Consider the following 25036-nt stretch of genomic DNA (forward strand, 5'->3'; position numbering starts at 1 on the left):
AACGGGGAGGATCCCGAAACTTCGACTTCTCCTTTCTCACGACACTGTCTCTATCCCTACAGGACGTTGTTCTCTACTGCCTCCAAAAGCACAGCGAGGATGTGAATCACCGTGACAACGCGGGCTACACAGCCTTGCACGAAGCCTGTTCCCGGGGCTGGACTGATATCCTGAACATCCTATTGCAACATGGGGCTAATGTGAACTGCAGCTCACAGGATGGCACAAGGCAAGAAGGCTGCTCCTCGGCCAAGTCTCAAACCTCAGTTCAGTCCCTTGCTTCAGAGCTTTCTTCCCAACCTGGCTATAGCAGCGTGTCTAGCTGCGAGTGTCAAAAAGGCTTTAATCCGAGGCCTTTTGAAAGGATTTCTGTGGGCTGAAGGGAGCCAGCTTAGGGGCAGGAGCTGATGAGCTCCTCAGTGGCTAGTCTGTAGTAGACTAAGGAGAGACTGAGGTTGTCCAGGGTTCATCCTGTCCCATGCCAAATCCACTCAACCTTCTTGAATATCATTGTCGTGGGCCATTTGTCTAATGTGGAATTGAGGCCTTAGGTTCTGAGCAGGAAACTAATCTAGCGATGACGGTCCAGATTGGGGTTTTGTAACTTGGTCTCTGTACGCTTCAAAAATTACCTGCCTGGGTCTGTGAGATTGGCTTGGTCTATGCAGGCCCTTGACATCAAGCCTGACATCTTGGCTTCCACATGATACAAGGAGAGCTGATTCCTGCCAGTTGTCTCTTGACTTCTGCACACGTATTCATGCATACATACACACAATACATAAATAACTAAATGTGATGCCATATTAATATGCACACATACACAAACATAAAACCTTTCCATGTCTCAGAGAAGTCACATCCATCTCTTCTGTTTTCCTAGAGGCTCTACTTCAGGTAGGGTGTCAGGGGAGCTGCATACCAAGTAGAAAGACTCAGATCAAAATGTACAGGCTCTGCTTGGCTGCTACCTGGTATGGAGCCTCCCTACCTATCCCTGCCCTGGAGCAGTCACCTGGGTCCTTCCTCTTCCACAACCACCCACACCTGCTTTAATTTTAACTTCCACCAGGGACCTGTTCTCTGCTGAACTACTAGTAGATCTATGTTGTGCTCTAGATACTGTCTGAAGATGCAGGGAACCAGTGGAGAGATAGATATGATAGCTATGAGAAAGAAAAAGAGGTGCATAGAGATGATATGAATTGTAGGCCAGAGGGGCTCCTCTGCTCTCTTACCAAGTTACACTGGGGTCACCCTGGGGTCACCATGCTCATTCTCACTCTCCTTCCCCCAATATGATAGCCTGAAAGATCTCCATTAAGTCCTGTAGCCCTGACTGTATTTGATCTCCACAGGCCAGTGCATGATGCTGTAGTCAACGACAACCTGGAAACCATCTGGCTCTTGCTATCCTACGGAGCTGATCCCACATTGGCTACCTACTCGGGTCAGACAGCCATGAAGCTGGCCAGCAGTGATAACATGAAGCGCTTTCTCAGTGGTAAGCATTGGCCACAGTTGCAGCCAGAACCCTCAGGGTTGGCCTTGAACTCTTCAACTGGGGGATTGGGGGTGGAACTCTGTCCTAGACAGTTCCCATCAGGATATCCACTGTCTTCACATATTCCTTCTGTGAGTTGGAAATTTTTAGCTATGTTAAAAAGTCCCTTGCTGTGAGTGTCCGCATTACTACCTCGGTAAGGCTCTAACTTCCTACAGGGATTCATTTCACTGTGAGGTGTCTGGAGTGGGCCTCCTGATGGGAGACTGGCTATACTTTTAGCTGGAAGCAGGATATGTTGACCTGTGCTATGAATGGAATGTCAGTGGTAGAGAATGAATAATCCCCATTTTGCTGTTGCTGCAATCTCTCCTTGATTGTAATTAAAGTGGGACCTCTGGAACTCTTCCTGATGCTTTATTCTTCACGGCCCTTCTCCCATGGTAGATACTTCTGTGCATTCCAATATTCCCCTCCTGTCCGTTCCTGACTCTTCTCCACTCTCCACCTTCTAGTGAAGTGTCATGTTCAGGTCCATGGCCAGGGCCACGAGCCATTGTGTTGATTTTCTTTCTAGTGTGTAGTATTGTGCGTGCACAGGTAGGCAGACAGGTTGATCTGAGTTGAGCAGCTAGGAGGGGAATGAAAGAGGGGAATCTCCTTTGAGCATGCTCAGTGTCAGTTCCTTTTGATGTTACCTCAGGGTATTGGACCTTCTTCAACTTTTTTGTGACATCATGGCTTAGTCCTCCAAGTTGCCTGAGTGATGGATGCTGCAGTTGGGAGTTGTAGCTCTGACCCTGTTCACAGGTTGTGATAGAACAGCCTTTTCTTCCCTCTTATCCAAACTTTGGCCCATTGGTTACCAACCACACCCGCCAACGATGCAGCCCCGGGTTACCAGGTCGGGAGTCATACTTGCTCAAGAACGGTTCACTGAGTAGTTGATAATGGAGGGAGTAAGAAAACCTATACTAAAAGTTCCCACGGGAGGGAAAAGAGGGGGGATACCATCTTTGTATTTTAGAGGCTACAGGGAGGCAAGGGGATGACAGATTGCCTAGAAAGGATTTGACTTGTGCTCATCCAACCTGCAGACAGTGAACTATCCCTGAAGTATATAGGCCTCAGAGGCTTCCCAGCCTTCTTTCCCCCTTGGGCTGGGGGACCAGAGGCTTCCTTTTTCATTTTCTTCTGTTTGACTCTAAGTCGTTGAGCATTTGGTCATCATGAGACACAGCCATTGTAAGCATCAGGGATTTCTTTTCATCAATCACTTAGTTTAAGCCAGTGATGACTAGTTATCAATCGTTTTAGCAGAGCTAGCCCAAGGGTGCACCTCTGTAACATCCTCCGACATGAGCATTCGGTGTTAGATGCCGGTGTGGCTCTGCACTCTGGACTCCCAGGACTATGTATGAAATAACATCTGTAGAGTATGCCAGTACAATGAAGCTTCTTTCTTTCTTTACTTGTCTAATGGGAGGACATGTCAAATAGCACCTCTGGTTACTTTATTGAATAATTGTAGGCTTTTCCTCCCTGATTCTTTTTTAAAACTCCAAAGGACTTTAAATGTTGACACTTTATTATTTTTTTTTGAGGTAGGGTCTCTCTCTGTAGTTCTGGCTGTTCTGGGACTTGCTTTATAGACCACTAGCAGAGATCGTCTGCCCTCTGCGTTGTAAGTGCTGGGATTAAAGGCATGGGCCACCACACCCAGCCAACACTAGTTTTAAATGCCTAAAGAATGAGAACTAAGAACATCTTCTCTTTTCATCTTCTATAAACTCATCCCAATCTCCTACATAATCGTTTTTTAAAACATCTTTTAAAGATAGGTCTTACTATGTGGCTCTGATGGGACCAGAACTTGTTCCAGATATCAGGCAGACCTCAAACTCAGAGGTCTGAAGTTTTGTTTTAAATAACATCTGCTTTCCCCTGTGTCCTGAATGCTGGAATCAAAGGTGTTCTCCACCACACCCAACTAAAAGTATTTTTAAAACGTGTATTATGTGTGTGCACATGTGTATGGTGTGTGTATGCCTGCCTGAATGTCCCAGCCTGCATGTGCAGGTTAGTGTGCAACTTTCAAGAGATCAAACTCAGGTCTTCAGGCTTGTGCAGCAAACTCTTTCACCCACTGTGACATCTCACTGATACATAGCTGGTCTCTTGACACCCCCGTTCCTACCTAAAGTGCTTGTTGGTGTTGCAGAATCCAGAGTCTTTTCTAAACTCTACTGTTCTCTCTCTCTCTCTCTCTCTCCCCCCCTCCCCCTCCCTCCCTCCTTCCCCCCCGCCCCCCCGTGTGTATGTGTTTTAAATTAAGATGAGATAACCGTGTGTGGTGGTACACACCTGAACTCTAGCAGTGGCCAAGACTCTAGCAGGAGGCTAAGGTGGGAAGATTGTTGACGTTATTCTTGGTTACATAGTGAGTTCCAGGCCAGCCTGTCCTTAAGTGAACAGCAAGAGACTATGTTAAAAAAAAGGAAATGAGGGGTTGGGGATTTAGCTCAGTGGTAGAGCGCTTGCCTAGCAAGTGCAAGGCCCTGGGTTTGGTCCCCAGCTCCGAAAAAAAGAAAAAAAAAAAAGAAATGAAATTCATCTAATCTAACAGCTAAACTGACTAATTCTGTGACACTAAGTACATTCACTATGGTGATAATAACCATCGGTGGGGGCTCTAATATTTCACAAGTGAGCATTGCCTCTCTTCCGTTTCGTCCCTGGATGCTACGTCACTGGTTCCCCAGGAGCCATAAGGTAGAAGGTTCATGAGGTGGGAGACTAGAGAAGTACTCTTCTGATGCTAGACCATATATCCAGGTACATATGCATGGAGGACTTTGAACTCTTTGTTTGTGTTTTTTGGAGGTGGAGGTTGTCTCTGGTTTTGTTGTTGTTGTTATTGTTGTTCCTTTAAATTTCAACTCACCTATCTGGCTGAGACATTTAGGTGTTATGATCCTGTTCATCTTCAAGGACTTGCTCAGCCAGGTGCTCCAGAGATGAATTGTCTGATTCTTCCCTAGCAGAAGCCTCCCAGCGGAAGATGAAGCAAACCCATGTAGGGTGCTAAGGGCTCCATTCTCTGTGAGCATCAGGCTTGTGCTTCATGTTGTATAGCTTTTCTTACTCTGCAAGACTCCTGTTCTGGAATGGTTGCCTAGGACTGAACTCTTCTAAGTCCCCAAAGGAGCTTCAGTGTTCAGTGTTCCCGTAGCAGGTTGAGTAAAGCAGAGGATGATTGACCTGAGTTATAAATGTGGACTCTTAAGTTGGTTTACTCCCGCCAAGGCCCATTTCTCCAGCGTTCATGGAGGGTAGTGTAGTGCTTATTCATTTCTTCTCCTGCCTATCCACTTATTGGGCTCCTGTTAGGTTCTGGATACTAAAGGCCAGACAGCAAACCCTTTCTATCTTGTGAACTTTGGAGCATAGAACCATCAAAACCCCTAAGAGGTCTATGAAAGGCTGCCCCCCCTGGGCCATATTACTATTTTACCTTTGATCCTTTGAGAAAAAGAGCACCATCCAATCTTGCTGAGGGAAAATAGACTCAGTCTTTCCTCCTCTGTGAGGAAGAGTACAGGAACTGTGCAGTTAGTGCTGAAGCGTTAGAGAGAGTAGGGGTTTCTTTTCCTTTCCCTGATGAAAGGCTTAGCCAATGACCAGTCAAGGTCACTGAAGCACAGATTTTTGTTTTCCCTTCCAGAGACCTTTATAATATGAAGCCATGTTGAAGATAGCTCATTTCTTTTTCTCTTTCATGGCCCTCAGCTGGTGACTTAGCTGGCTGGCTGGGGTATAATAGCATATGGGGATCTAGAGAAACTCTACTGACTCCCACTCCATATGTGGGAACAAAGTTCTCTATACTTAAGAATGAGGACCTGAGGGGCTTTCAATCAAAAGGTGTTGGGGTCAGATTGATGAGGTAAGATTACTAATTGATAAAATTAATGATCACAAAGTATTCAGCTCAGTGGCTTTTAGTTCATTTACAGAGTGCCAGCCACTACTGTCTAGTTCTGAGACATTGTCATCATCCTGCAGTAGAGTCTGGTACAAGCTTCCCATCACCTTCTTCTCAGCTCCTGCCAGTTACCAATCTGCAGTCTTGTCTCTGTGGGCTTGCCTATTCCAGACACTTCATAGAAATGGACCCCTACAACCTGAGGCGTCTGAGTCTGGCGAAATCATTTAGTCTAATGGTTTCATGGTCCATCTACATGTTAGCATTTTTCGGTACTATATTCCTTTTTAAAATTTTATCATTCTCTCCCTTTCCTTCGTTTCGTCTGTCTGTTTGTCCGTGTGTGTGTGTGTGTGTGTGTGTGTGTGTGTGTGTGTGTGTGTGTGAGCGGACAAGTGGGAATTCATTCTGTCTTTCTATGTGGGGTCCTGGGATTTAACTTGGATCTTCAGGCTTGATGGTAGGTGCCTTTACCTATTGAGTCATCTATCTAGCCCTACATTCTTTTTTATGCCTGACTAATAGTGTGTCTCTCTGTGTGTGTGTGTGTGTGTGTGTGTGTGTGTGTCTGTGTGTGTGTGTGTTTATCTGTTGGTTCATGCATAGCCATTTGCAGTGTGTCCATCTTTTAGCTTTTTCCCCAGTGCCCCTTTGCTCATGCGTGCACAAACTCTTGTCAGTTCTGTTGCATTTGTATGTAGAAGGGGAGTGTTTAGGCTCAGGGTACTTTCTCACATGAAGGATAAACTCTTGGAAGTTTGCCAGGAGTGGAGAAAGAACCCAAGAAAATGAAGGTCATTCATTTTGACATAGTCATATCTGAGGAGTGCATCAATGCTACAGCATCAAGTGACTCCTCCCACATGCTTGTCACTCTCGGGCCTGTTCCAACTTTAGCATCTTTGCTCATGCCAGTTAACTTTCGGCTATCTCAAAAAGTCAAGCTCACCTGTCCACGACAAAGCTCTGCAGGCGGTGGAGAGAATTAGAGGAATGCATGCTCGGTGGGCTCTGAAGGCAATTCTTAGTGCAGAGCTGCAGGAATGTGACAAAATTGGCCTGCTCTGATAGAATCCTTGCGTGACTGCGAGTAGGGGGACAGGGGCAGCAGAGTGCATATGCTTTGGCGTGCTGCTTAAGCAAGCACTTTGCTGTCTCACTTCATAGTGATTGTCTTCTCCCCTCCCCTTCGTCCTTTCCTTCTTCCCTAGCTCTTCTTAGGGACCAGACAGTGGAGCTCCAGCATAGGAGAGAGTAGTTAACCAGGTAGACCTGGTTCCTTCCTTCTTTAGAAATAAGGGCCTCCTTCCTTTGTTTCCCATGAAAAAAGCACAGGACTAAACTCAGGGTAGACATTCACTTACCAACCCAACAGACACTTCTAGAAGGACATCCCTGTGGTTTAGGCAGTACAGTGTACAGAAGAGAGTGGAGGCTGTCAGCATGGCCTCAAGTGGGGTGTACAGAGGTCTAACCTACACAACTTAAGGTTCCTCACTCTGCTGTTACATTGAAAGCTGTTTCCTGGTGCCTTCTCAATGGGAGTAGCAGCTCTTCATGTCTTCGAAGATGGCGACCAAGGGAGTGGCTTTGGAAGCTTACATTAAGAAACAGTTCCTGCTGCTCAATTGGCCCAGAGAGGAAGCATTGTGTGGCAGTGATACTTTCAGTGGATGAAGCAAGCTACACTCCTTGGGGAAATAACTCCCAATATAGTTCTGGGACTGGCTTTGCAGGTGGCCACCCTCATCTCTGTGTGTTCTTTGGATTCTCTTCTTTCCTGTTGCCTAGGTGCTACTTGAAAGCAGGTGACAATCAGTCAGCCTACTAATTGTACAGTTTGGCATGCTGGCAACTTGTAGCCTTGCACTCAAAGGCAGCACATGTAACTTTGACAGGAAAGCCTGTTTTGTATCTGGGTGGGGATAAGAGGTGAACCTGTTCACTGACCGATGCTAGGAAACAGGGAGGCCAAGGGCCACCTGAGGTCTGTCTTTAGAGCTAGGAAGCAAAAGGTAGGTTGCAAATGTCTTTAATTGCAGTAGAAGAAGTTAGCTACTTGAGACAGCTGCTGATGGAGTGTCGAGTCACAGTACTACAGTCACCGCTATCTGCTTTCAGAACTTTTTTATCATTGCAGAGGGAAACCCCAGCTCTATTCTTAGTCACTGCCCTCCCCCACCCCCAATGCTGGCATCCTCAGTCTGCTTTCTGTCTTACTAGCCTGGCCTAGTCTGGAAATTTCATTGAGATGGAATCATGTATATGTCGTCTTTGTAACTGATTCTTACACTTAGCATCCTGTGTTCCCAGATCATGTATGTGACAGTTTTCTTTTTTTAATTGATGTATATATTTGCTTTACATCACAGTATCAGACCCTCCTTCTCCCAGTACCCCCTACTCTTTTCTTTATTGGTGCTTTGTACCTGGCTTCTTTCAGTTACCATCCACGTTGTTCCTTTCTATGGTGTAGTAACATTCTTCTGTGTGGACCTTCCCTCATTTTGTCTATCCATTCATCCCTCAATGGACCTTTAGGCTGCTTCTACCTTTGACCGTTGTGAATAGAGCCATGTCAGTTCATGTGTACAAAATTTTGTTTGAACACCTGTCTTTGGTTCTTTTTAAAAAATTATCATGTGTGCGCACGCATGTTTGTGTGTGTCACCCTTACAGGCCACATTATGTGTGTAGCAGCCGATGGGCAAATTTTGGGGTGGTAGTCCTCTCATAGTACCATGTTTTAAAAACAGAATCTGTCTTTGTTGTGATATACTCCAGCCCAGGTGGTCCTTGAGCTTTGAGTTGAATCTGCTGTCTCTACTTCAAGTTTGGCTGTTGGAGTTCTGGGACTATAAATACTTATTACCATGCCTAGCCTTTTCCATGCCTTCAAGGATCAAACTCATGCTACCAGGCTTGTTACCTGCCGAACCATTTTCTAGCCTCTCCTCTTGAGCTCTTTTGGGTAGAAGCAAAAGGGTTAATGGTTTTTAGTTTTGTTTTGTTGAGACAGTTTCTTCTAGTGGCCCAGGCTGACCTCAAACTCAGTTCTCTTCCCTCAGCCTTCTGAGTAGTAGGGAGGTGTGCGCATGCCGCTATGCCGAGCTTTACTGTTATTTATGTGTTTTTGAGCTATAAATAAACTTAGACTCTTGTACATGCTAAGCATGCATTCTACCATTGAGCTACCCCCATGGCTACTCACGTTCCTTTAAAGAAGCTAGATCATGACTGGACACATTACTACTGTGATAGGCGTAGGATTCTGCTTGTAGAGGAATGCCCTGTGCCCTTTGAAGCTGAGGTCCCCAAGCAACACGCCTTCAGGCTGATGTGTAAAAGAGAGAAGAGGCCCAGTGGGGACTGGAAACTGTACATGTCACAGCTTTCTCCAGCCAACTGTTGACATACAGGAATGCAGAGACAATGCTGCCAGATCTTCGAATTTTTATCTTTTTTTGTATAAAATGTTGGAGATCTAATTTTTAATTTAAATCCCCCTGTTTTTAATGACTAAAACTAGAGGGTATTTTTTCCTTTGATTAAAAACTAGGCCATACATCAGTGGGCTACATGGAGCTTCTGCTTGCTTGCAATCTGCTGTGTCTCTTACCCGTCACCCCTGGTCCCTCTTAGAGCCTTCCCCACTTCCCCTCCCCCAACCCCATACAGCTAATCCTCGAGCTCTTCTTTGTGTCTCACACCTCTCTTCTCTCATCAGATCACCTCTCCGATCTTCAGGGCAGGGCAGAGGGCGACCCTCGTGCATCCTGGGATTTTTACAGCAGTTCTGTGTTGGGTAAGTTCAAACTGGGAAGAAGCTGGGGGGGGGGTGCTGGGTATGTCTCAGTAAGTCTCAGAGGTAGGAGCCCCACTGTGGGGACAGCCTTTCCTCACCTGGTAGTAGCTTTCAGCCCTTCCCCCTCAAACTCAAGAGTCTCTCACTAGTCTGAAGCCTGAGATGCCACAAGGATTTGCATAATGTCATCCTCTCCTGCCTTGTCCCTCTCCCCACCCTGGGTGCTTTGTAAATCCTACTACCTCTTTTGGTACTGTTTAAACTTTAGAAGGTGTCAGCCCCTTCCTTAGCCAGCAGCTTTCTTTGTCGCCACTCTGTCCCTGTGATGTAGCCCTCATTCACTTGTTTTATTTTTTCTCTGGGTTGGGTTTGGTTTTCTTGTTTGCTGCTCTGTTTTTTGAGACAGGGTATCACTCTAACTCTGGCTGCCCTGAAACTCCCAGAGATCCTTCTGCCTCTGCCTCCCAAGAGCAGGGATTAAAGGTGTGGGCCAACAAGGTGCTGGGCTCAGCTCTTATTTTTTGAGATTGCTGCTGCCCTTAACCCTTAGGCCCAAGCACTGTGCAGCAGGAAGATCGGCACACCCTTATCTAGTGAGCTGGACTGAAGAGTAGGAGCAGAAGGTTGGGCTGAAATACAGCGGGCCACACCCAAGTGATGTTGGAGAAGGGAAGCTTCTAAGTCTCGGACTTGAGGATCAGGCAGTGAGGTGGTTTGGGCAACCTATAGCCAGAGGACAGGTTACTAGCTCTTAACAGCTGCTAGTGTTTTCTGTCTTCATGTGGAACACCCTCCTTCAGAGAGTGGCAAGCAGAGGGTGGAGAAGGATAATGAACTTCTGCCTACAACATATTTCCTTCCAAGACTAGACCGTGTGTCCTCTCAAGGATACGAGCCCATAGTCAATGCAGCCAGGGACCTGTGGCCTTGGATGTATTTCCTAAGCAGCCCCTTTGTATTCCTTATGGAGCCTTTTCTTTCCTTCAGTTTTGTGCTTGTAGCTGATTCCCTGTGTTCTTATCTTATAGAGAAGAAAGACGGGTTTGCCTGTGACCTCCTCCATAACCCTCCTGGGAGTGCTGAGCAAGGGGATGATTCAGAACAGGATGACTTCATGTTCGAACTCTCAGACAAGCCTCTTCTCCCTTGTTACAACCTCCAAGTGTCAGTGTCCCGTGGGTAAGTGTCTGGGAAGTCTACAGGGATTGTGTGACAGTGTCTTGGCAACGTGTGGCCTGCCTAGGGAAGGAGGAGCTCTTCAGAAAGAGGCACAGGCTATGTGGAGAATGAGTGCTAGAGCAGAGGAAAGACACCCTGCTCCTCCAGTCGGGATGGAATGGAATTTACATCCAAACTCAGGCTTCACAGGCCCCAAGAGCTACACCTTGGCTATCAACTTGATGCATTTCCAGGCCCCAAATCTAAGAATTTTGTGCACTGTTGCTGTGTGTTTGTGTGTGTGTGTGTGTGTGTGTGTGTGTGTGTGTAGGCGATAATCTGGGAAATATTTGGGATGATGAACCATTAGACTCTCTGGAACATTTTTTGTGGTTTCTGGGGACAGCTACACAGAGTATTTGCAGTTGAAATTCTTGGGAAAGCCAAGACATATGGTTGCCATAGCTTTGGATCCACTAGGATTCTTAAGCAGTCCACCACAGGCTCTCATAGCCTTCAGATCAGTAAGGTGATCTGCTCTGCTGGCTCAGATGACTCTGCCTACTACATGGGGACACCCTTTCTTTGGGGACTAGGGTATACCTGACACCTGGTATTAGACTGAGCCCAAACGACTTTGCTGAGGTGAGGTTGTCAGCCTTCAGGACCGTGGCTTGTGATGGCTTTCCCAGTGTAGCATATGAAAGTGTTAGGTGGATGAATAACAGTGCTGGATCAGGACACTGGAGAGATGGCTCAGCGATCTAGAGCACATGGAAAGGAACCAGGTTTGATTCCCAGCACCCACACGGTAGCTCAGAACCATAGGTAACTCCACTTCCAAGAGATCTGATGGCCTCTTCTGACCTCCACAGACACCAGTCACATGTATGGTGTGCATCCAAATGCATGCGGGAAAACCCTCATATAAAATAAATATATTTTATAAATGTGGGATCAAGTAAATCTAATTTTTTAATGTAGGATCAGTCGCCTTTTTGTTCTTAGTCTCCTTGTTCTGGGCAGAAGCTGATCTCGTAAGGTAAGGCTGGGCCTCTGGGATATAGTATTGCATAGTTAATTAATTCCTCCAAAGTATCCAGCACCTCCTTCTCTGAAACAGGATCTTGGGTCACAGGCAATAGAAGGACTAGAGTAGTTTTCTCTAGGTGTAGACAGAACATGGGCAACCAAGGGCCACATACCTTTCATTAAGCCAAGCACGAGTACCTCTGGGCCATGTCTGTGCCTGCGACCTGCAGAGGCCAGATGAGGGCATTGGATTTACTGGAACTAGAGTTACAGACCGTTGAGAGCTGAGTCACCACCTGAGTGCTGGGAATTCAACTCAAGTCCCCTAGAAGAGCAAACAGTATTCTTTTTGTTTTTATCTTTATTAACTTGAGTATTTCTTATATACATTTCGAATGTTATTCCCTTTCCCGGTTTCCGGGCAAGCATCCCCCTCCCCCCTCCCCTTCCTTATGGGTGTTCCCCTCCCAACCCTCCCCCCATTGCCGCCCTCCCCCCAACAGTCTAGTTCACTGGGGGTTCAGTCTTGGCAGGACCTAGGGCTTCCCCTTCCACTGGTGCTCTTACTAGGATATTCATTGCTACCTATGAGGTCAGAGTCCAGGGTCAGTCCATGTATAGTCTTTAGGTAGTGGCTTAGTCCCTGGAAGCTCTGGTTGCTTGGCATTGTTGTTCATATGGGGTCTCGAGCCCCTTCAAGCTCTTCCAGTTCTTTCTCTGATTCCTTCAATGGGGGTCCCATTCTCAGTTCAGTGGTTTGCTGCTGGCATTCGCCTCTGTATTTGCTGTATTCTGGCTGTGTCTCTCAGGAGAGATCTACATCCAGTTCCTGTCGGCCTGCATTTCTTTTCTTCATCCATCGTATCTAACTGGGTGACTGTATATGTATGGGCCACATGTGGGACAGGCTCTGAATGAGCGTTCCTTTTGCCTCTGGCAAACAGTATTCCTTTTTTTTTTCTTTTTTCATTTTTTCGGAGCTGGGGACCGAACCCAGGGCCTTGCACTTGCTAGGCAAGCGCTCTACCACTGAGCTAAATCCCCAACCTTGGCAAACAGTATTCTTTTTTTTTTTAATTTTTTTTTAAGATTTATTTATTTGTTATATACATGTAGCTGTCTTCAGACACACCAGAAGAGGGCATTGGATCCCATTACAGATGGTTGTGAGCCACCATGTGGTTGCTGGGATTTGAACTCAGGACCTCTGGAAGAGCAGTCAGTGCTCTTAACCGCTGAGCTATCTCTCCAGCCCCGGCAAACAGTATTCTTAACCACAGAGCCATCTCTCCAGTCCCTGTACCTTCATTCTTTGAAAGACATGGTCCAAGTATATGGTATTGATTGTCAGGTTCTTAGCTTAGAACGCTCCATTCCCTAATTTTATGTGACAGACTTTGCCATGGAAGAAATGATGGATTTTAGGGAAAAATAACTGAGTCTAAATAGATGAGGGTGTTTTGTTTTGTTGACATAGGATCTGTATGTAGCCCTGGCTAGCCTAGAATTCACTAGGTAGACCAGAGTGACCTCAAACCACCTGCCTCTTCCTTCCAAGTTCTGTAATTAAAGACTTGAGCCATCATGTCCAACTAACTAGATAGGTGTTTTACATACCATGGAATGATTGATTTCATAAACATGTTTTATGCCCCCAGATCAAACCTTGTGATCCATGGCTCAGCCAACTCTGGCCTTCAGAAAAGCCCAGCTGAGTGTAGTAGACAGATAAGTATGCAATGAACTTTAATAAAAGACCAAATGTTCTAAGCAGGTTTATGACTATAAAACGGATGTCAAGTGAAAAATAAAAAGTTCAGTCCGTCTTGAGTTCTGCTCCTTGGTTCCAGAGAAGAGCAGAGTTTATGTTGATTTTGTAGCATTTTGGAAATAGGCTGTTAGAAGTACCGTAAATAGAGCTGAGTGTCATGGGGCCATGGAAGATGTACCGAACACTCGGTTACTTTGAGGTTTTATAGACTGAAAATGGCATCTGAGCTGGGCTAAAAGAAGGAAAGGCATAGGGAAGGCATGAGCAAAGGCATTACAACAAACTCAAGTAGTTCAAAAGCAAAAGCCAGATGTGACGCATGTCCAGCACTCGGAGACAGAGGCAGGTGGATCTCTGAGTTTGAGGCCAGCCTGGTTTACAGAGTAAATCACCAGTCAGCTAAGGTTATATAATGAGATCTTCTGTCTCAAAAAGGAGTGAGATGGCTCAGCAGTTAAGAGCACTGGTCTCTAGGATCTGTGTTCAGTTTCTGGTACCTGTTATGGTAGCCCATGATGGTCTGTAACTCCAGTTACAGGAGATCCAGCATTCTTTTCTGCAGGCACCAGGTGTGTACAAGAAGCGTACTGATCAGGCAAAGTATCTCTACACGTACAATTTTAGAACAAAGGTGTTTCTGGTAGGACGGGGGATAGATACAGTGTGTGTGAGTGGATGTGGGGAACTGGAGATTGAGTCGAAGAAATTGAATTGGGATCATCTTTTGGAGGCCTGGCTTAATATTACACTGAAGAATTAGAACTTGCTGTGTGACCTGGAACTTACTCTGTAGACCAGACTGGACTCAGGTTCACAGAGATCTCTGTCTGCCTCCGTCCGCTTTCCAAGGGCTGGGATTGAAGGCAGGTGCCTCCATGCCTGGCTATTTTATTTTTAATTATGCATAGATATGTCAATTTGTATGTGTGGATATAGACATGAGACTAGAGGCGTCTGATCTCCTGGAGTTGGGGCCCGGTAATGAGGCTGCTGACGTGGGTGTTGACAATTGAATCCGAGCACTCTAGAAAATCATTATATGCTCCTAATATTTGAGCCCCAAGTTGGTATGTTTGCTGGAAGTATGAGAGAGTCATTAAAAGCTGTTCAATGAGGGAGGGGGTGGAGGATCATATTTTCTTTCTTTTTTTTTCTTTTTTTCGGAGCTGGGGACCGAACCCAGGGCCTTGCGCTTCCTAGGCAAGCGCTCTACCACTGAGCTAAATCCCCAACCCCTCATATGAAACCCATACCTGTGCTGTTTGGTACTCTTACTTTCTGTTCAGCACTTAAAAAAAAACCTATGTATTTAGGCCTGTATTAAAATAGCTTTATTAGCTAGGTCCCCCACTAAGAAAAAGGATTCAACAGAGACAGAGCAAGTGTAAGGCTGCTGTATTGGAGCCCAGACCAGAAGTGACAGAGGCTGCAAGTGAGACAGTAGAGTGACTAGGAGGAAGAACTGTAAAGCCGGACGAAGAGAGAATGTGGTATTTCTTCCTGGTTTAAGTTCATGGAAGCGGCCTCAGAAGCACCCCTCCCAGCTGTCCCTAGGCTGCCGCCCAGTCTCAGATGTGTTCCACAAGGGCAGACTGGCTGTAATGTGAGCCCTGGGCCTGCAGAAACATTGGTGCTGCTGCTGCTGGAGGGAAAAAAGTTGTCTAATACATTCCAGAGCCAAAGAGAAATGCCTTTTGGATTACCCACAGTTTAGGCCTTTCGCCACAGCTCCACCTCCACTAGGGAAGATCTAGATCAAGTGAGCAGGAGTGAGATCAGGAGAGGGAGGCCAGGCAGGGTTATCTGGAGTTGGGGTCAGCAGATAGTAAATGTCAGGCCATGGCGTAGCAGGCTGAGCCGAGTTTGCCTCAGGCTTGCCCTCTGTGGAAGAGCGAGCCTGTGAGGTGAGTACTCACTGATGTTCAACCAGAAGCTGGGGCAGGTATGTGCTAACCCAGCCTCACTCCAGAGACCTGTGCTTTCTTACGAGGTAGCAGTAAGTCTCAATACCTCAATACCAGTAAGTCAATACCTCAATACCTCAATGGGGGTGGACTATGGGGGTCACTTGGTCTCCTGGCCTTCTGTGGTGCTTCTGGGGCCCCACTCTTCCTCCGGAGCCTTCTTCCTTAACTCTATCTTTGTCTTTCCAGACCCTGCAACTGGTTCCTCTTCAGTGATGTCCTGAAGAGACTGAAGCTTTCATCACGAATCTTTCAGGCCCGCTTCCCACACCTCGAGATCACCACCCTGCCGAAGGCTGAGTTCTACAGGCAGGTGGCCTCAAGTCAGCTGCTGACCCCTGCTGAGAGGCCTGGGAGCTTGGAGGACAGATCTCCCCCGGGCTCCTCAGAGACTGTGGAGCTGGTGCAGTATGAGCCAGAGCTGCTGCGGCTCCTAGGGTCTGAGGTGGAATATCAGTCATGGAGCAGTTGACGGAAACAGCCCCTCCTCCCCGTTCTTCTTTCTCCTTCGAGTTCACCCTTTCCCCACCGCTCATGTCTCCCCCACCGAGCACCAGACTGCAGAATGAGGCAATAATATGGACCAACAAGAAGCCGCCTTATCAATGCCAGCATTAGTGACTGGATTTCTTTCTCTCTCTTTTTTGTTGGGGGGTTTACAGTTAGTTCTCATCTCCCTGTTGTTGTTGTGGTTGGTTGGTGATGGGGTGGAAATTTGAACTCCACTTCTGAAGACAAGAGGTCTGGAGATGGTGGGAGGTGGCACCAGGGTCCCTCGGACTGGCTTCTATGCTTATGACCAAGACCAAACATGGGCCTGGGTGGCTATAGCCTGTCCTAAGGAGAAATGAGAAAAACCCAAATCTCTTGAGTGCCCCTTTTGTCTCCCTGTGCTCTTCTGTCTTCCATAGTATTTATTTTATTAGTATTTAATTTGTATTGTTCCATTGGTTTCTGAGAAGTCTGTATCACTGTGACTATTTGAGACAACTTGTTGTATGGAGGGACTTTCTTTCTTTACCTCCCTTTCCCTTTTCTTTCTACATAAGCTTTGGGGATGCTCCCACCCTCTGAGAAAATTATTCCCAGGTTCTCTCTCTCCATTTGGAGAGGGAGCAGGGTGAGGAAGAATGGGGCCATCCTCTGACTAAACAACCTATCTGCTGCCTGCCCAGAGCTGGGGGGCTGGGGGCAAATCCCTGGCCTTTGGTGCTGCCCCACCCCTGCCAGTTTCACTCCACCCCGCCCTCTGTAGCTTCCATCTTGAGTGTTTACCAGGGAGCAGCATTCCCGAGTTAACTCTAATAAAGGCAGGTTGAGAGACCTGAGGCAAGGTGCTCCCCTCACAGTGCTCCGCTCAGTGCACAGTAAACTTATTCTGACATCTTTTGCCCTGTACCCCTCCCCTACTTGCCTCACCTACCCCCGGGGCTCCCCATCTTGAGATAGTGAGCCTTTCACCTCCCAGACTTTGCCCTGCCATCCCTCCCACAGACTTGTAGCCCCTCTACCCCTCTCTCCTCCACCTGCCCTTGGTTCTCCTTTGGAATCTCTAAAGGGCCCTGGGACTAACTAGGTGAAGGCAAGGGACCAGTCTTTAGCAGTCTCTAGCCTGGCTCCATAGCCACTCAGGGACTGAGTGAGTGGCTCCTAGGCCTTCAGGCGCCTAGTTAGATCTGTTACCATAGAGGGGGACAGGAGGAGCTTGGGTTGTTTCCCTGGCCCCACCCCTCCGTGGCATTGCCCCTCCCCCTCTTATTTTTCTACCGATTGCTATTTTTCCGAACAATCCTAGTAGAGAGTGTGTACCATCCAAAGGCAGGAGGGCCTCACTGTGGGTGGCTCTGGATGGAGAGGGTACAGTTTTATTGTACAGGTGCTAAACATCAACAAAAGAAGAAAATGGGGAAAGACAAAAAAAAAAAAAAGAGGAAAAAAAACCAGTTTGGGGATGGGACAATCTGTTCTCTGGAGGCTCCTGATCCACTTAGGAGCACTATTTCTTTTAACTGTGTGTGGTTTTTTGTTCCCGGGGGAATTTCTGAGCCCCCTTCTGTAGGACAGCCCATCATCCTACCCAAATGGTTTTGAACAATTGTTTTCCCTTTTTAACAGCAACAAGATTATATATATATAGATATACATATATATATGAAGTTGAGGGGGTTTGGATTTCAATTTTGTTTTGTTGGAAATTATACTGTGTGGTTTGTTTTCTGGTTTTTTTGTTTGTTTTTTTTTTGGTTTTGTTTTCTTTTTGGTTTTGCATTTTGGTGTGTATTCTCGCTGCCCTTTATGTTTCGTTTTAAGCAACTGGCTGTGGAGTCAAAAACACTTGCATACTGAAAAACCTGTGTCAGGGCCTTTGTCTCCTGTCCTCACTTTGCCCATTTGTGGCTTTGGGGGAGTTAAGTGGTCCCTAGAGATAAAGCGGGGGGTGGGGAGCAAGTCAAATAGAGCTTTGCTCATTAGGTCAGGGTGGGACTCTGGAAAGGTCCATGGAAAGGGGCACATTCCAGGGCCCTTTGCCCACCTATTGGGCAAATAGTTCAACTTGGGGTTGCTTTGGTTTAGAAATGGAGGAGGGATCCTTGGGCTGCTGGGTGGTGTGATTCCCCCCAACACAATCAGAATGAATTGTCTACTGTGGATTCCTCTTTGGGCTGGGACTACCCACCTGACTGGACTGTTTTCCCCGCCTGGTTCCTACCCTTGCCAGCATGCACACTGTTGTATCTGTAATTTCCCTGCCTACCTGCCCAGCGCTGGCTGTCCCGTGGTTCTAGGTTCTGGTGAGCTAACTGTAAGGCAAGACCACCCACCTGTCCCTTGTTTTACAACAACTCCTCCATCTTTAAGATAAACTGTGGCAGAAGGTCTGTCTGCAGGCCCCAGAATGTCTCTGCTACTGAGAGACATTTGAGAGGAGTCTTTGTGAAGGTCTGGAGCCTCTAATCTTAAAGCTCTGTATCTTTGGGCTTCTTGCTGTGGCTTGAGTAGGCAGGCCGGGAGAGTGATGTGTCTGGCTTCTTAGAGTCCAGACATTCCCCAGGACTAAACTTAAGCTCTCTCCTTGCCCATCCTTCAGAAACTTGCTACCATTTGGGTTTGCCCAGATAGAGAAACACCATCCATTTAGAGGTACAGCACTAATCTGCCTTCCTGTTGTTCCCCTCCCCACTTCCTGATCACAAGGTCAGCCCAAACGCCCCATAGTGTTTCTAATTTCAGGCCCATCCTCTAGTTGAAGTCAGAAGGCAAGCATACGTGGTGTTGCATGCCCAGGATCTCAAGCACATGGGGGGGAGAGGCAGAATGGTTGCTGTAAACTCTAGGTCAGCCAGGGTTATATGGCAAGACCCTGTCCCCAAACAGCAAGGTGTGATAATGCTGTAATTCTACTTCACTGAAGAACAGAGGTAGGGCGGGGGGTGGGGGTGGGGTGTTAAGGACAGCTCGGGCTATGTAGGTGAGACCTTGTCTCAAAACAACGAAAAGGAAATGAAGTTCAGAAGTCAGACATGTCAGGAGGTTACAGGAGCAATGTTGTGGTTAACAGTATTCAGATAGGCCCCAAATGCTGTGGGAGCTCAAAGGCCTGGGCAAGGGCACCTGGATGCTTGGAACAGATGGCATGGGAGAGGTAGTGAACAGTGCGTACTTAAATATAGACATCAGGGAGTGATGTTTGGAATGAGGGCACATTCTGAGCAGAGGCCTGGAGAAAAGAACAGCACTTCCATATTTTCATGCGTATGTGTTCTTTTATCCACACATTAGCTGGAGACTATTGTCAGGTTACAAAGATCAAGGCTGACACCGGAGCTCTTCATCCTACCTGGTGGCAAACATTCTTCCAGCCTTTGCTGTGTTGGGTAGGGAAGAGCTACCAAATGTTCCGGCCTGCTAGATTAAGAAGGGGGATAGGCCTAGCTCTATGTGCCCCCCCCTTAGAGTGGCAGCTTCCACTATGGGGGGCTAGCCACTGGGTGTGTGCTCCTCCTAGGCTCCAGGGGTGAGGGGGCTCCTCCAGGAGTTTGGGTTCAAGCTGCAGGCAAATGGTTTTAACAGATGCCTCGATCATTCTCCCGTTTCAAGGGAGAAAGCGGTGGAGCGCGAAAGTGTCCCTAAAGGCAAGTTAGGGAGAGGAGCATCAGATCCGGGGCCTGTCGAAAGGTTGGAGGTTGCCTAGAGCTTGCCTTTTGCGGGTTTAGGAAGTCCGCAGCCGGGAAGCCCGGTCGCCTCTAGCTCACCTGCCCGCAGGAGAGACCGGGGGCGGGGCCAGGGAGCGGTTGGCCAATGAAAAGGAGACATTCCGCAGACTGCTTAACTCCCCTTGGAGAGGGAAAGGGACCGAGGGGAAAGTTCAAAGCTTCGAAGCCAGAGAGGTTGTCGGCGGGAACCAAAGTCGCCCAGAAGTTGAGAATCAGGAAAAGCTTCCAAGGGACAGGGGCACGCCCGATTAGTCCGCTCGGGGGAGTAATGAGCCACGCCCTGGCCGCCCCTCCCTCCCGGGCTACGCCTGGCTGGTCCACCATCGCCAGCTCCACAGCGCCACCTGCTGGATGTTGGCTTCCATACCTGGCGCAGGGCAGACGCGCTTGGAGGCTGCTGCAACTGGGAGCCCAAAGAGTTTGCTGACCCTGGTCCAGAGCCTCCAAAACCCTAGGTAACTAACTGCCTTTCTAAGTATAGTCAGCAAGCATGTGACCCCGAGGGGGTGACATTTCTACCTCAGTCCCACCAAGGGATGAGGAAATAGTGCTGAAGCCTCTAGAAGGGAGGCAGTGGCAGTTGTTTGGGAGTCGCCTGTCAGCACAGCATAGGTGAAAGCAGCTCTAAGCTCCTGGTGAACCCAATGGTAGATAAACACGTGGGTAAAGGGAGTAACTGCATGAAATCTTATGATGGGTCGAAATGCTGTGGTAAGGGCTGGGGATGTAGCTCAGTTGGTAATTTGGCATACAGCATCAAATAAGGTGTGGGGGTTGGGGGTGACAATGAATGTCTGTAACCTCAGAATTGGGGAGGTCATGCTTGGTCACATAGTCAACCATGAGATTGTCCTCACCACGACCAAAAACAAAACAAAACAAAACAAAAAAACCCAAAAGACACCAAAATAACAAAACCACCATGATTAACTCCTGAGCATGCAACGACCTGCTTATCCTCTTCCTGCTCCCATGTAGGGCAGAAGGTCCCACAATTGGAATCTGAACTCATTCAGCCTTTCAATAAACATTTATTGAGCACCTACTGTGTATCAGGCACTGTGGCTAGGTGCTGGGGATACATCACTGACTAGCACACAGCTCCTGGCCTTGAGGAGCTCACAGTCTATTGGAGGGGGACATACATGAACACAATCAAAGAACTACATACATGTGCTACAATGAGAGGTATATACAAAGTGCTGTGGGAGCCAGGAGGGAATCACATATTAGCCACTGGGAGGTGAGGACCACCACTTGACTCCTGACTCCATTATGCCATCACAAAAGCAGGGGGATTGCTGCTGCCTGACTCTGGTTAAAGTAACTCCGTCTCCTGAGGTTCTCCTGTAAGCCTCGTCCATAACGCTTGTCAGCAAGGGTTAGTTAACCAGTTAGCTCGTTTAACACTGTGTAGGGAAGAAATTGAATAGGAAGGTGTCTTTAGGATCAGAGGATATTGAAAGTAATACAAATCTTGGATGTTAAGACGGGGTGAGGTGGTACCATGGGGGCACTGAGCCATGAATGGCAGGCCCTGGGCAGTGAAGCACCTGGAGTAACTGCCTGAGGAGAGAGGAGGACAGAGGTCAGCTACCTCAGAGTTTGATACCCAGCTCTCATCAGATCAATCAGTAACCTGTCATTGATGCTCACCTGCTTCATAGGTATGCCCAGTTTTGTGGGTGGCGCGGTGGTGCCCACCCCCCAGGAAGTAACACACATGGGACATTAAAGGTACAGATCTGAACTTAAGGTCTAAGTAGCAGTTTGTGATTACAATAGAGCTATCACAGGCTGTTTCTAATCACCTGTCCATCAAGTGGCAGTTACAAGTTTAAGAATTAAAAGTTAGGAACTGACTGTTCCCACCGAATCCCATCTTGAGACACAATTTTTCGTTGTTAGGAAGAAGATAGAACATATTGGTTAAACGGAACCCTTTTGGAGGACGTGGCATGGCATGGGGAATATCAGAGAACCTAATAGTGAAGTGCCACCAACTTGGAGCTCTTTTCCCTGGTGGGATTGATATCAAACTTCAAATCTTTCGAGAATTACTACCCATAGCTCTCCAAGTGCTCCCCAATTCCTTGGACCCTGTCACGATTCAGGAACTAAAGGGTTAATGCTAGCCCTAGGCCCCCTACAAGAGCCTGGGGGTGGTGGTGAGCATTTTAAGTATTGGCCCAATCCTCAAGCCAGGACTCACTGAAGGCTTTTTATTGAGGAAGGCCGAGTAGCCTGCCAGATGTGAAGGGCTAAGGAGTCACATTGAACAGGGCGCTGACATATACTGGGAAGGCGGAAGCTAGGAGTAAGAGCTAGGCTGGAGGCTCAGGGGATGAAGACAGGCCAGCTATCAGGAGATGAGGGTAAGGGGCAGGATCAAGTACATATAGCACACCAGACAGCTCTGAGATTTCCAGTATAGAAGAAGGTCAGGAAAATGGTGGCATCATTAACAGAAGCAGATCACCAGAGCCATGCGCCAGGGATTTAAGAGAAGCAAGTTCTGGATTGACCTTACCTTAAAGAACTGGCCGGTGACAAGAGTGGGACACCTGGAGAACACCCACACACAAAGAGATGAGGAGGAACCCACACAGAAACTAAAAGCACAGTGGTGTAGAAGGGCTCAGCACGTGTGGGATGACAAGGCCAGACAACCATGGAGAAGATGATTTGACTATGAGAGTGTTGACAGCCTTAGGAGAATGGATTTCCTTGGAGTTAGGATGTGTATGCAGAATTCAGGTCCCAGGTTGATGCAGGGCCACCCCAACTCATGCTGTCCCTTTGTGCTCACTAAAACTGGTTGAGCTTGGAAGAGTAAGGGTACTCGTCAAGCCTGCATGAAGTCATGGGTTTGGTCGATAGAAACACACCGTGATAACATAAGTGACAACAAGGGGGTGGGGTGGGCAAGACAACTGGAAGTTCAAGGTCATCTTCACCAACAGAGCAAGTTCAAAACCCAAAAACTAAAACCCAAATACAACAAGAACATCAACACTAACAGCAACAATGGTGACCTTTTCTGGAGATGTTTCCTTCCATCCATCAAGAGATTGTCATCCTAAGCCGATTTTATTATAACAGACATTTCAGTGTCAATTGCTGGGAATGTGGCAAATGCACCTGCATAGCCACAGATGGTCCCTTCCCCCCAGGGAAGGAGAGAGAACAGTAGGGGAGAACAATGGCCAGCCAGGGAGGTAGTTAGGTCAAGTGGGTGCTTTGGCACAGAGGACATAGCAAAGGTCCTGGATACTGATTCACATTAACCGAATTCACCAGACTTGCTCCTGGGCCTGGCATCTCTACACATTGCCCCTAAACCTGGTAGGAGAGAGGCAAGTAGATTCAAGGAAGGGAAATGGAGACCCTTCGCTGAGAGACTAAGAGAGACCAGAAGAACTCTTTCTAGAAAGGGGAAAGAGGCGCAGGGTCAGTTGCTAACAGGGGATGTAGGAACTCATGTGTTCTTGCTCCTGTCTCCTTAGTGAAGCAAGAGTTGGGCTGTGTGTGACGGCTGGAGATGAAAACCAACAGTCCTCCTAAAGTCTTTCAGAGCCACTGGGAGAGGGTGAGGATGGGAGAGAGAGCGAGACTGTATGGCTGGAGCCGGGCTACCACCCCACTAGCCTCAGCAATTGATGACAGGTGAAACTTCTCAGGACAAACAGAACGAAGAGGGAACCCAAGCTAGGGAACAAAGAACACTGGGTCAAAATAGGGCTATTCTTGTCAAGCACAGGGCTGATTTTATCCAAACAGCCAAAAGCCCTGGACAGACATTCTATCCACTTAGGTCCTGCTAGGGACTTTATAACTGGGGCTGACTATAGTTAAGTGCTTTGCCCCACAACTTTCAGCAAAGTACTGAAGTTGCACCTTGATAGCAAGGTAAATCTGACAAGCAAGTGCTCCCAGGGCTAAGTGTGCTCCTTTTCCCTCCCACTATGGTTTTAACGTAAGTGGACTCTTGTCCCTTAGCAATGTCCTCTCAGCATGTGCACCCATTGAAGCTCTCCTACCAAGACCTGTTCCGGCTCTGTGACATCTCTTTAGACTGGGAGGGGGACATTCATTCAACCAGTACTTTCCAGTCTCAGAATGCCATTGTTGCTTGCAAAAAAAAAAAGTTAGAGTGCTTTCTCTTAAAAATGCCTCATCTCTGTGGCTGACCTAGGAATGGACGGAAACACACACACACACACACACACACACACACACACACACACACACACACACACACGAAGAAAAGACCTGACATCTAAATCCCATCCTCCCCAAAGAAATGAAGATACAGAACCACAAGTGCACACAAATGCATACGAAGAAGATATTCACATATCGGATGGTAAGTTCCCTGTGTAAGGAATATAGATAGCGAAGTATGACCAGACTTAACTCTTCTTGGGAAGCTGACCAGCTCTGACCACAAGCGGCTTCCTGGCTTGTGGATGTCCCTCCATCACCAAGTCATCTCATTATCCTTTCAAGAGCCTATCCACTCCCTAGTGCTCTTGAAGGCCATGTCTGATGCCAGCGATGCTTGAGCTGGGCGTACTTTGGTCATAACGACGCCAGATAGGTCTAGGGAACTTGGAATCAAATTTTCTCTCACCGCACTAGATGTAAGGGCGGGTACTCTACTTAAGTCCACACGAAAATGTTTCACAATTTTGCCCCGGAGGGTCATACTTTTGATCCCTTTGTTTATATGTCATGGGGCTCCATCTTAATGAGGGAAGTGGGATTGAATGGGGAGAAAGGGGCCTGGGTGGGGGATCTGGTCAGCAGGCTCCCAGATGTGGTCATATTAGGCTCAGTTACCAACAGGGACCCTGAGCTGGATGAGAGCTCAAGTTCAGCCACCGGAGTTAGCCCAACAGTGGGGTGGCTAGGGGGAGATAAAGTCTGGTTCCCCACAAGGCTCAGGTTATGGGAACCTCTTGAGAGCGCCTGACTCTGAAGTGGCTGAAGATGAGCCTGATCTCTCAGGAGCTCTCTTAGGGTCTCTTCAGGGACCAACAGCCCCTCCACTGGGGCCCCAGTTACCACACCCTGCACATATGAAGAGGACCTCAAGGGCCCCTCCTTAACCACAGGCACTGAAGTGCCATTAGAAGTCCTGATAAAGGCAGCAATGACAGTCCCAGGGGGCTGAGAGCTGGGTCCTGCTGACCCAGCACCTATGACCTGGGATGTTACCGGGTTGCTCTGATGGTTGGCCCCGGCCAGAAGTTGGGGGAGACCACTGAGGATCAATGGGGTCCCTTGGGTTGCCACCTGGTTCTCTTGCAAACTGGCATTCAGGGGAAAGGAAGTCTGCAAAGTGAGGGTGTCCTTGAACGTTGACACCTGTGGGACACTCTGAAGAACGAGCTGAGCAGGAGCAGTAGTACCGGCAGGAGGCCCATTGGTCAGCACCGTAGTCAGTGGGATGGTCTGCAGGGTAACCGTGGAGCCGGGCCCCACTGGGGCTACTCCTAGGTGGATGTTACTGGGCGCTGAAGTACTGAGAAGAGACAGAAGACAGCTGGTTAAGGCAGGAGGCAGCCTAACTAGCTAGGAAGAAGGGCATAAGAGAATGG

At 47.8% G+C, this 25036-nt stretch overlaps 2 protein-coding genes across 7 annotated transcripts in view; one reads left to right on the forward strand and one right to left on the reverse strand.

The window, feature by feature from the left end:
- Positions 1 to 17573, forward strand: part of Bcorl1 (BCL6 co-repressor-like 1) — a 67703-nt gene extending 50130 nt beyond the window's left edge. For 2 of the 3 annotated variants that reach the window (XM_087599635.1, XM_087599636.1), the window contains 5 exons: positions 63 to 229; positions 1359 to 1504; positions 9217 to 9294; positions 10323 to 10473; positions 15409 to 17569. In XM_087599635.1, coding sequence (XP_087455761.1) covers positions 63 to 229; positions 1359 to 1504; positions 9217 to 9294; positions 10323 to 10473; positions 15409 to 15691 — 825 coding nt within the window. In that variant the 3' untranslated portion in view covers positions 15692 to 17569. Of the gene's footprint in view, positions 1 to 62; positions 230 to 1358; positions 1505 to 9216; positions 9295 to 10322; positions 10474 to 15408 lie in introns of all 3 variants that reach the window. The other variant, NM_001191587.2, reaches the window with a different exon arrangement.
- Positions 17574 to 20444: 2871 nt separating this feature from the next.
- Elf4 (E74 like ETS transcription factor 4) overlaps positions 20445 to 25036 on the reverse strand; it is a 51786-nt gene continuing 47194 nt past the window's right edge. For all 4 annotated transcript variants that reach the window (XM_087599637.1, NM_001191735.2, NM_001434032.1 and 1 more), the window contains one exon: positions 20445 to 24960. In XM_087599637.1, the coding sequence (XP_087455763.1) occupies positions 24159 to 24960 (802 nt within the window). In that variant the 3' untranslated portion in view covers positions 20445 to 24158. The remainder of the gene's footprint in view (positions 24961 to 25036) is intronic.

The sequence above is a fragment of the Rattus norvegicus genome, chromosome X, assembly GCF_021556685.1.
Source record: "Rattus norvegicus strain SHRSP/BbbUtx chromosome X, alternate assembly SHRSP_T2T, whole genome shotgun sequence".
In the NCBI taxonomy this organism is placed as follows: domain Eukaryota; kingdom Metazoa; phylum Chordata; class Mammalia; order Rodentia; family Muridae; genus Rattus; species Rattus norvegicus.